The 12517-nt window shown below is 43.4% G+C and overlaps 1 protein-coding gene across 9 annotated transcripts in view; it reads left to right on the forward strand.

The window, feature by feature from the left end:
• Window positions 1-12517, forward strand: part of HECW1 (HECT, C2 and WW domain containing E3 ubiquitin protein ligase 1) — a 321722-nt gene that overhangs the window by 113244 nt on the left and 195961 nt on the right. For all 9 annotated transcript variants that reach the window (XM_060247682.1, XM_060247678.1, XM_060247681.1 and 6 more), the window contains one exon: window positions 8918-9242. In XM_060247682.1, the coding sequence (XP_060103665.1) occupies window positions 8918-9242 (325 nt within the window). The remainder of the gene's footprint in view (window positions 1-8917; window positions 9243-12517) is intronic.

Consider the following 12517-nt stretch of genomic DNA (forward strand, 5'->3'; position numbering starts at 1 on the left):
TGGGACCTTCTGCATGCCAAGCAGACATTCTTACCACTCAGCTACATCCTAAGTGTACCGTGATAGAAGGAAGCAAAGAAATGCAGTGCTCAACTGCCTCTTCGGCTTCACAGGGGCCATCTATTATTTAGTTTACTTGTTTCTCATTTTGAACATGGTTGTGAAAACACCCTTTTGGAAAGGGATAAGGCTTTAGAGGTGCCAAAAAATAAATTCCAGCATATTAATCCTTCCTGCACCTTCTGATTAAGCTTGCTACTGATGCCCTAGGGAAGCAAATTTTAGAAATCCTGAACTGTAATTCTTTGCTAATAAGATAGCATCTCTCCCTCCCTCCTACTCCTCCCTTTCACTTCCTGTAATGACTCTTTTATTAATTAAAACGTTTATTTTTCTGCTTTGAACTTTGCACATAGACACCTGTAAACGCACCTTTAGCTGAGAAGTACTTCTGAGCACCTGAATGGAAGGATGAGCCACAACTGTAGGTGGATCTGTGTTTTCTTTTTCTTTTACGCTTGGCATAAATGTGTGGGAGTGAAAGAGGGGCAAGCGTGCTACACAGAAAACTGTGAGCCAAATAGGTCAGTTGTTGCTCTCATGTACGCCCACGCGATTCCTAGGTTTGCCGGGATACGCTCTTCGTCTGCAGGGTTTTGATTAAAATTATAAACGTAGCGTTTGATATCTGGGCCGACTTTTCTCCCTTTAGATTTTGGAGGGTTATAAATAATAAACGATGCCTACGCGCATCTTGTGTGCTTCTAACGTCTCTGTTCTCACTGCAGGGCTCGCAGATTGGGATATGTAGCACCCGTCACTTGAGCTTTGTTCTTGATCAAGGAAGTTGTCACGAAGAGAATTTCGAGTTTGCATAGGATACTGCAGGGAACTTTGAAGCGTCAGAGAGGAATTACAATTAAGATGATGTTGTTCTCTGGCACCACCCACAATAAGCTTGTTTTTCCACAGTTTATGAAAACGAGGAAGATTGTCTCTGATAGCACTTGAAAAGCTACTGATGGATGGGATTTTACTTTGTCTTTAGTACTCCTTGTTTTGGTAGTTCAGGCTTTCCATCACCAGAAAACACTTTTTTAAATGAGTTCAATTTCCAGGAAACCCCTGCACATCTGTCATAGAACCTTATTGTGTTGCCAAGGATTCTGGGACAAGTTCTGGAGTACACACAGACTTGGTGGGGGGAGTGGCAAGGCCTGAGGTTCTGCTTTGACTCAGAGTGTGGTCAAGAACACAGCCAACACTCTTCTGCAGTGGGACATTACAGTACAAGACTGATAATAGTGGTGGGATACTAGTCCATCATTATTGAGTGATTCCTCAGTGGAACAGGCTTCCTCGGGAGGTGGTGGGCTCTCTTTCTTGGAGGTTTTTAAGCAGAGGCTAGATGGTCATCTGACAGCAATGAAGATCCTGTGAATTTAGGGGGAAATATTTGTGAGTTTCCCGCATTGTGCAGGGGGTTGGACTAGATGACCCTGGAGGTCCCTTCCAACTCTTATGATTCTATGATCTTCTTATTGAGGATCCCTGATAAGTACCCAAGAACACAGTTTGAAAACTTCTGATCTGTCTCCTAGATGACTCACCTTGTGGTGGTGTGCCAGAAGTGAAAGAGTTTGAGGGTATCCCTTGGCATGCCTGGTTTCAGTTCTTTCAGTACCTGGGCAAGTCTGTTCAGTACTTTTCTAGATTTTGCACTACCAATAGCCTACCAATTCCACCAGTGGCATTGACCTACCAGGTGGTCAGTGATTATTCTATCCCTGGTGTTTGCTAGTCATTGCAAAAAGGAAGAGGGAGGGGTGTCAGGCACCTGGCAGTCTGTAATATACGGCTGATGGGTTTCATTTGGTATGGTGGGACATAGGATATTCAGGTTTGATCCTGGACTAAGTGAAGAAACACAAGTTTAGGGACAACCTGGCAGAAGAGCCAATGGGATTGTCCATAGCACAGAGTCAAGAAGATTATGCTTTAGCATGCCATTGTAGTGCTATTTGATCTCCATTCCATAAAGGGAGTGCTAAACCACCTCAGAATGCATGGAAGCTTCCTATATACAGTAATGCACACTGGAGTGGAACTGTCTCTTTTGCTCCCACACGTTTATGCCTAGCATAAAAGAAAAGAAGAAAAACACAGATCCACCTGCAGTTGTGGCTCATCATCCCATTCAGGTGCTCAGAAGTACCTGTCAGCTAAAGGTGTGTTACAGGGATTGTGCACTGTCCAAATAAGTTGTTCACCTATTGCTCTGTTCGTTTTCCCAAAGATTCTTAAATCTTGCTGTACAATCATATTATGTGAGAGCCAGTATGGTGTAGCGATTAGAGTATTGGACTAGGATCTGGGAGACTCAAATCTCCACTCTGCCATAGAAGCTTGCTAGGTGACTTTGAACAGGGCTTTTTTTGTAGCAGGAACTCCTTTGCATACTAGGCCACATACGTCTGATGTAGCCAATTCTCCAAGAGCTTTCAGGGCTCTTAGTACAGGGCCTACTGTAAAGCTCCAGGAGGATTGGCTACATCAGGGGTGTGTGGTCTAATGGGCAAAGGAGTTCCTGCTACAAAAAAAGCCCTGGGGATAGTCCTGTGAGGATAAAACTGAAGGAAGGAGAATGACATAAGCTGCTTTGGGTCGTGAGTGGGAAGAAAAATGGGGGTGGAAATGAAGTAAATAAATAATATTAAGAGAATTTCAACTGTTCAGGCAGCATGCAACACATGGATATACAGCACAGATTTCATTATATTCAAAACGTTGCTCTTGGCTTAGATTTTCTTTACCTCAGCTGTCTAAAACAAAATTTAGTAGACTTCCTTGTTTAACGTGGGAACAGAGGCAAAGCTGAAAGCATCTGCCCCCTAAATTCTATTGCAGGTGTTCTATTTCACAGAGGCTACTTAATGCTTAGAGTCTGGCAGAGCTCAAGTTGACACAGGAAGGGTGCGATCAAACCAGGAAGTTGTCGCGACGGTCTCCCAGCTTTTAAAAACCCAGTGCTGTTTGAGGTGTGCCACTGCAGTCAGATAGTGCCTGACACAGGCACGGGCCGTGCCCATGCTCCTGTGCATGAACAGCATGTGCAAGGCACTTCCTGGTCGTTCAGATGCCAGAAACATGCCATGGAGCCATGGCAAAACTTTGCCACCAAGAAGTTCTTGGTGGCTGTTTAATGCATGTGGGAGGTGTGTCGCAGGACAAGGCAAGGGCAGGAGCATCACTGGGGTCAGATGTGTGTGTGTGTGATCACGCCTGTAAAACCTGATGGTGGGGGGTGGCTATGGTGGGCCAAAAAGCCCTTCTGATCACACCTGAAGCTTGTGCAGGTGCAGGAAAGAGCCAAGATTCTTATGGAACCTGGGCTGAGTGGAACTATAACAGGATTGGGGGAGAACTGGAAGGCATTTTCATAAATGTCCAGCTTCTTTGATTTACAGCTCGAACAAGTTGCCTCCGGTGGTGTCTTGTGGCAGCATGCTTTCAGATACACAAACTGTGTTTCCTCCAGAGATGTTTCAAGTGTCAGTGATTCATTTTCTTTATGCGTCTCTCTCTTGATTCGGATCACTTACGCTAATTGAAAGATGAGATAATATGAGACCTCCGCGTTAACGGAGGTAACCTAAGGTCAAAAGTGTTCTTATGAAAGGATAGTAAAAAGTAATGCTGAAAACGTTAAATGTACTGATTGGGCTAACGAATGCATTCTATGTAGACTATTTTTAAATAGCCTAAATATCAAGGGTCCTTTTTAATATTTAAGTGTAGTCAAGTCACAACCAACTCATGGTGACCCCTCAAGGGGTCTTCGGGGCCAGAGGGGAGCGGAAATCGTTAGCCGTTTGCCACCTTCTGCAGAGCAACCCTGTTCTGCACCAGCAAATAATAAACAAATAATAGCGAATTTGTTAGAGAGACCCCCTCCCCAAATTTGGCAGCTTGTCTTAAACCGAGTAGACAAAAGCTGTGCCTTTGCTTAAACTGGAGTAGAACTTAAAACATAATTGTTCCTGCTAAGCTGAGTTCATGTAAGCTAGCTCACATTTTTGTTAGCCTCTGGCTCACACGTTTTGTCTTAGCTCAGCCTGCTCAGGAAGGATGGCCCCTGGGCACATTAATTTATGCAGTACTTTAATGCCCCGTGGCGCAGAGTGTTAAAGCTGCAGTGCTGCAGTCCTATGCTCTGCTGAGTTCGATCCCCGGTGGAAGCTGGGTTTTCAGGTAGCCGGCTTGAGGTTGACTCAGCCTTTCATCCTTCCGAGGTCGGTAAAATGAGTAACCAGCTTGCTGGGGGGAAAGTGTAGATGACTGGGAAAGGCAATGGCAAACCATCCTGTAAAAAGTCTGCCGTGAAAACGTTGTGAAAGCAACGTCACCCCCGTCGGAAACGACTGGTGATTGCACAGGGGACCTTTCCTTTCCTTAATGCCGATGGCTCACAAAGTAGAATTTTTGCTCACAAGACTCAACAGCTTAGAGGGAACATTTGGCAGCCTGAGATGTTGATCTTTTAAACAGTATTTTTCCCCTCCCTTTCTGCCGAATATAATCATTTTCTAAAAGTGTTATTGTGAGGGATAAGGAGCTGAAATAATGTTATCGATGTTTGCTGCCCAATCAGGAACAATATTCTTATATGTACCTCTGCATTCCACTTAAAAAATCTATGCAAGTGTCGTTTTGGACACCATCACCATGACCACAAATGGATTTAGATGTAGGCTGGATTTGATGTTTGGATGATTCTGTATTTTAGGAAGAAAAAAACTTCAGGGAACTCATTTTGAGAAAAATTATATAATACCAATTTCTGTTAAGTTGTAAAAATATATTGCAGTATCATCAGTATGGCCCCTCTGCTGCAATTCAGACAGTGCTGTACACTTCGATGTTTGACCAAAGATTATGTGTGCGTGTGTGTGTTATGTTCCATCAAGTTGCTTCGTTCTGACTTATGGCAGCCCTATGAATGATTGACTTCCAGGACATCCTATCATTAACAACCTTGCTCAGGTCTTGCAGACTGAAGGCCATGGCTTCCTTGATTGAATCAATCCATCTCATGTTGGTAGGGCTGCCAAGCCCCCGGTCCAGGCGGGGAATTCCCCGTCCTGGAGGTTTCCAATCTGCCGGCCCACATTGGTCCAGTGGGGGGAACCTCCCCCTGCATCGCTGTTGGGATGACATCACCCAGAAGTGATGTCATCAAGATTGCGCCGCACATGCGGGGCTGCTCTAGACGTTTTTGGGGAAACTTTATGCTTTCCCCAGACGCTCTAGCTATTTGGGAGGTAAAACTCTATGGTGCAATAGGTGTCAGAGTTTTAACCTCCCAAATGGCTAGAGCATCCGGGAAAACCATAGAGTTTCCCTGGAAATGCCTAGAGTGGCCCACGTGCGCACTACCATTTTGATGACATCACTTCTGGGTGACGTCATTTCATCACGAGTGTGCGAATGTCCCCTGCTGGTGCTTCAAGAGGACTTGGCAACCCTCCATGTTGGGTCTTCAGCTTTTTCTAGCATGATTGTCTTTTCCAGTGACTCGTGTCTTCTCATAGTGTGACTGAAGTAGAATAACTTCAGTTTGATCATTTTAGCTTCTAGGGAGAATTCAGGGTTGATTTGATCTAGAATCCGCCTAGTTGTCTTTTTTGGTAGTCTGCAGTATTTGTAAAAGACTGTTCTAAAACCACTTTGCAAATGAATCAACTTTCTTCCTGTAAGCTTTTTTCATTGATCAACTTTCACACCAGCACATAGTAATGGGGAATACTATGGCACGAATAATCCTAATCTTGGTCGCCAGAGACACATCCTTACACTTCAGAATCTGTTATAGTTCCTTTATGGCTGCCTTTTGTAGCCTCTGTCTCTTTCTTAACATTTGTATATTTAACTTACACGCTTAGTTCAAGAATCTGACAGTACTTAGGATTTTATATAACATAGTCACACTAATTCATATTTATAATATCTGAGGAATATTCTTATATAAAAGTTCTCTACTATGTTATGTTGTCAGTAATAATTTTCAAAGTATAGATAAAATATGTATGTGTATTTCTGTTTCTGATAGTAAGATACTGCTTTTAGGGTTATGGTGTTTTTAAAGGATTTTTTTTAGGGGGGTTAGATGTATTTTTAATTTTGGCAAAGTTGAAATGGGATTCCATGAGTTTTTCTCCTGACTCGTGATCCTTTGGGGGCTTATACCTGGAGCTCTTGTCATGTGACTTCTTACAGCACGTTCCAAGGGAGTGGTTAAGAGTGGGAGACTCTAATCACGAGAAGTGGGTTTGATTCCCCACTCCTCTTCCATCTGTAGCCTGCTGAGTAACTTTGGGCCAGTCATAGTTCTCTGAACTCTCTCAGCTTCACCTACCTCACAGGGTAACTGTTGTCCGGAGAGGAAGGGAAGGTTGTAATAAGCTGCTTTGAGACTCCTTAAGATAAAGAAAAGCAGAGTATAAAAACGAACTCCTCCTCATCCTGGAAGCTCTCCGTAGTGATGCATTTGTTCATAACAGCTCATTATGTGATTCAGCCATACTAAAGTTTCATTCATACTGCTACAAATCCCCAACAGGAATGTTTGACTGCTGAGCGGAGACCAAGCACATGGTAGATATACATAGATAGCTGTTACCCATCAACAGCTCATCATGGCAAGGAGCCACAGAACTGATGTCATTTCAGGCGGCCTCCATGCATCAAGAAGCTCTCAGCCCAAGTGGTCTTTCCAAGATGTCCTCTCTTTTTGCCTCCCATCTGTGACTAGAGTCTCAGAAACAGTCTCTGTATAGAAGCAGATGGTGTAGAGCCAGTTATGTCCAGGTAGCTCAGCATTTGGACACAAAGGATACAATGCTCACGTCTGGCACACAGCATAATAACAATGAGCTGCAATTTCACCATCGGTAGCTGCAGCCCAGGAGCACCAAGCCCGGTGAAAAAGCTCAGCTGGCAAACATCGGTCCTTTTTGTGTGAAGGTGACTCTGCGTCTTTTTTTCCTTCTCAGAAGTAGATGGTGCGGTTGTGCCAGGCAGTTAAAAGAAAGATGACTGCAATAGGACACAGACTAAGATCACAACTTAGCTGCCAAAGGCTGCTTAAGGGCCAAAGAGAAGAGTTAAATGGGAATGTATTGTATTAATGAAAAGTTTTATGTCTCTTTAAGTAAGCTTGTATTTTTAGTAGGATGAATTCTACCTATGTGAGGCATTTTGGTTTAAACCCAGATATGTCCCTTACAGATGATGATGATGATGTCACGGCTGGGGCCGGGTCAGGCAAAGTCCAGGGGCAGTCCGAGGTCTGTAGCCAACAAGCAGGAGTGTCCGAGGTGCCAAATCCAAATCGCTGTGCAATTATCGCAGGTCCGAGGTCCAGAAGCCGAGGTCAGGGAGTCCAGAAGTCAAAAGCCAAAGTCAGGGAGTCAGGAACCAAAGTCAGGCCGGAGTGGATGCTAGAACGTCAGGGAGATGACTAGTTGCTTCCACAAAGCCTCCTCCCAAAGCCCACAGCTATATAGCCCTCTGCTGGCTGTTGCCCATTTGGGCTAATTGCTGGCTCTGGGAGGCAGCCAGGATCCTGTTACAACTCAAGCATCCTTGCTCTTAGGAGGGCCAGAATCCTCTCAAAACTCAGGACTCAGGGAGCGTCTTGCTTGTGAGCGTGCCGCCCTCCTCCGATCCCTGAGGTCCTGACGGAGGCGGTCACGCACACGCGCCACCCGAGAGGGCGAGGCAGGGGGGCTGGGATCTTCTTCAGCAGGAGGCAGGGGTACTGGTGCAGGTGGCAGGGGTACAGTTTCCTTGGCAGACTCGTCTTCCTCTGCAGGGTCCCCAGCACCCATGACAGATGATGGTAGGAGGAGGAGGATAAAACCATTTTATGCTGCCTTTTCACCCAGTCAGGATATCTATAGCTGTGAACATTAAAAGCATTAAAGCAATTAAAATACCTATAGCTGTGTTCATTAAAAGCATTAAAATAATTAAAAATCAAATATTGTATTAAAACAATTAAAATATAAATTGTACAATAATTCAGTTAAAAACACAAACAAGCAGCACTAGGAGGAGGGCCAACAGAAGCCTTCATTGCTAGCAGAAGACAGTGAAAGAGAGAGGCAGATGACTCTCCTTGGGGAAGGAGTTCCAGGATTTTGGTGCCATGACCAAGAAGGCCTTTTCTTAGCCTGCCCGTCCCCCAATCTAGCTTCAGATGACAGGGCAACCAAAGCAGTTGCCAGCCCCGCAGGTCTCAGCGGGGGTTCCCCTACTTTTGGGGGCTTAGGAAACCCCACCCCCAAACAGTGACATCGTTGTGCAACATCTTCAGCACAACGATATAACTTCTGGGTGTTGTAATTGCATCAGGGATGTTGCATACAATGTCCTCCCCACCCTGGAATACCTCTCAAATCCCCCTGCCACAATGAAGAGGGGACCTGGCAACTCTGTCTGAAGGTGACTGGAGTGTAGGGTAGCTTCATATGGGAGAAAATGGTCCTCAATGAATGTTGTTGCCAGTAGCAGTCTTAATAATGGCAAAGGCTTATCCTTTTATATTTAATTGTAAATTGCTTTCTGTAGTATGCATTAGGCATGTAAGTAATTGCAAGCGAAGAAATAAAATAAAGGCTTAAAACAAGCATGTAAGTAATATATATACATTGGATGGATGGATGGATGGATGGATGGATGGATGGATGGATGGATGGATGGATGGATGGATGGGGCTTTCTTACAGTGTTGCTTTTAGGCATGTTGAAGATGGTATTAATGCACTTTTTTATTTTCTAAAAAAAAAAGGTTATGTTGGTTTCAGCAAAAACAGATTCTGAATTTCACTGTTTTCTCTCCTGTTTGATTTTTACAGAATCTGTACCAGAACAGGTTCTTGGGCCTGGCAGCCATGGCGTCTCCGTCCAGGAACTCTCAGAATCGGCGCCGGTGCAAAGAACCCCTGAGGTACAGCTACAACCCGGATCAGTTCCACAACATGGACATTGGGAACGGTCCCCATGAGACGGTCACTATCCCGCGCTCTACCAGTGACACAGACTTAGTCACCTCGGACAGCCGATCTACACTCATGGTCAGCAGCTCCTATTATTCTATAGGGCATTCACAGGACCTAGTGATTTGCTGGGATATAAAAGAAGAAGTGGACGCAGGGGACTGGATTGGCATGTATCTTATCGGTAAGTAATTTCTATTGATTTTGCAAACAGAAAAAATATTTTAAGCAGGTCTGCACAACTTGTAACCTCCAAGTTTGGCACAAGTTTGTTGGCATCATGCTTGACAACTGCCCACCTGCCTTTGCAGTCCCTGTCAGGGTGGCATAAAAGGAGTCTGGTGTGTTGATGTTTGGCTTGCTCAAATGCTGTTAAAACATCAAAGTAATTAATTGGAATTAGGTCTCATCATGTATAGTGAGCCTTACATACAGGGCTTTTTTTTTTTTGAGCAGGAGCGCACGGGAACGCAGCTCTAGCTAGCTTGGCGTAAGGGGTGTGTGTGGCCTAATATGCAAATGAGTTCCTGCTGGGCTTTTTCTACCAAAAAAGCCCTGCTTATATATATATCTGCTGTCTCTCAGGTGAGATTAACAACAACAACTTTCTCTTCAGCAATGGTTATCTCAGTGGCAAATGCAGGGCTCAGTGCTGAAAAATAGGAGTCCAAATCCCAAGTTACCCACAGACCTATTGGGTTTTGTTTTTGACTCATTTAATCAAGGAGTGATTAAAATGTGGAATTCACTGCTAGAGGATAAAGTGACTGGCACAGACATAGAAAAAATAATAATAATAATAATAATAATAATAATAATAATAATAATAATAATAATAATAATAATAATACTTTTTATTTATATCCCGCCCTCCCCGCCGAAGCAGGCTCAGGGCGGCTCACAACATTTTAGTGCAATATAATACAATACAATAAAATCACATAATTCAATAAATACTACATTATAAAACCATCATTTAAATCAACATTCCAATTAAAATTAACAGTTATGGTGCTAAATTACAGGTTTTTAATAAATTGATGGTGGAATACAACAGCAGCGATTCTATCATTTGCTCAGCATTCAGCAAAGGCCATCTTAAAGAGAGTGGTCTTGCAGGCCCTGCGGAATTGGTCAAGACTCTGAAGGGCCTGCACTTCGTCCGGAAGTTGATTCCATAGGTGTGGAGTTGCATTAGAGAAGGCCTGGTCCCTTGTGTTCTTTAATCTGGCCTCCCTTGGCCCAGGGATATTCAGCTGGTTCTTTCCTGCTGACCTCAGTGCTCTCTGGGGTTCATATGGGGAGAGACGGTCATAAGAACATAAGAGAATCCATGTTAGATCAGGCCAATGGCCCATCCAGTCCCTCAGGTAGGCAGGCCCTCGACCATATAGGGCTTTAAAGGTAATAACCAGCACTTTGTACCAAACCTGGTACGCAACCGGCAGCCAGTGCAGCCCGCGTAGCCCCGGCTGTATATGCTCCCATTTCGGGAGCCCTAACAATAGCCTAGCCGCTGCGTTCTGCACCAGCTGCAGCTTCCAGGTTTGGCACAAAGGCAGCCCCCTGTAGAGGGCATTATAGTAATCCAGTCTTGAGGTGACGGTTGCATGGATCACTGTTGCTAGGTCCTGGCGCTGAAGGAAGGGGGCCAACTGCCTCGCCCGTCTAAGATGAAAAAACACGGACTTGGCAGTGGCCGCTATCTGGGCCTCCATTGACAATGAAGGCTCCAGTAGAACCCCCAAGCTCTTGACCCGGTACGCCACTTTCAGCGCCACACCGTCAAAAACCGGGAGAGAGTGATGGTTTTGAAAGAGGATTAGATAGATTCGTGGAGGATAGGCCTTCTATCAGTGGCTACTAACCATAGTGACTGAGGGGAACCTCCACAGTAAACCTCTGAATCCCAGTGCCAGGAGGGAACGTCAAGGGCTTGGTCTCTCTGCCCTGTTGTTGACCTTCAGAGAAACTGGTTGGCCACCGTGTGAGACAAGATGCTGTCTGATCTAGCAGGGCTCTTGTTATGCTCTTCTCTTCTCATGACTGAGCACAATTTGTAAAATGGGATAACTAGAAACTTGTTATAAGGATTAATTGCAACGCATCTGCGCTGTGTAGTAAATTACCATGAAAGTGGTACAAGAAGGAAGAAATTAAAAGAGACCAGAAATCTTAGAACCAGTTTACAGATGACCATTGTGCAGCTTTACTAACCAGAAGAAGAAGGCAGGTTTTGTTCCAGAGGTTGGTGAGAGCTGGTGATCTTTCATAGCCCATGTGACACCTTAAGGATCAACTGAATTTTATTTCTGTTTAAAACAATTTATTATACTGATATATCGTAATGACACTTATCATTTGTTATTGAAAATTAATACATATATATTACATTTTCTCCACCCTCCCCCACTTTTGGTGACCCCCGGCAGTGTATTTTAATCAAATTGCTAAAAAAAAGGTAATCAATTTTATCTATTAAAGAATCTTCATAAAAAAGAAAACATCATAAAGCAAAAAGAGAAAAGGAAAGAAAAAACCATATGTTATAATTGTAATCCATCTTCATAATAGTCCTTTAGTCATTATCAAGAGAACGAAAAAAATATATTCCAGTAGTCTTGCTTTTTTTTTACTATAGTCCATTTAACATTCCTTTAGAGTTTAATCATTGTCAAACATTGCCAAATATCCTTTTACATTCCATTATTTTTTCCCCCACTCATTTTTAAACTTCTCTAAATCACGTTCTTTTAAGATTCTTGTAAGTTTGCCCATTTCACTCCAATGCATAATTTTTAAAGTCCATTCCCATTTTTCTGGTATTTTGTCTTGCTTCCACATCTGCGCATATAATGTCCGAGCAGCTGAAAGCATATACCAAATTATCATTCTATCTTGTTTTGGAAATATTTCCATTTGTAATCCCAACAGAAAAATGTCTGGTGCCTTCTTGATATTATATCCCAAAATTTTCAAAATCTCTTGCTGAATCATTTGCCAAAATTGTTTTGCCTTTTCACAAGTCCACCACATATGGTAGAAAGATCCTTCTTGTTTTTTTGCATTTCCAACATCTATCCGACACCTACTTTCCTTGGCAATTCTTTCATGATTCTTACACTGCTGCCATCCATCTCCAATGTACTTTCAAATTGTTTACTCAGAATCTTTCCCACCATATATCTTGTCACGAATCTTACTATCACATAACTTGATAATTTGCTTTTTCTGGCATAGTCCGAATTTACCCTATAAATGTAGTCATAAAAATAGCTGGTTTCATCTGGGTCTTCATCCAAGAATTCAGCAATGATTTTTATTATATATGTCCTTAAATCAGTCTCAGCAGATTCAGGCACCCCTCTCAACCGTATCTAATTTTCCATTAGTTTACAGTCTTGTAGTAATGCTTTCTCCTGCATTTTTTGAATGCTGGAATTCACTGTGTCTATTCTT

Source organism: Heteronotia binoei, chromosome 10, assembly GCF_032191835.1.
Source record: "Heteronotia binoei isolate CCM8104 ecotype False Entrance Well chromosome 10, APGP_CSIRO_Hbin_v1, whole genome shotgun sequence".
NCBI classification, from domain to species: domain Eukaryota; kingdom Metazoa; phylum Chordata; class Lepidosauria; order Squamata; family Gekkonidae; genus Heteronotia; species Heteronotia binoei.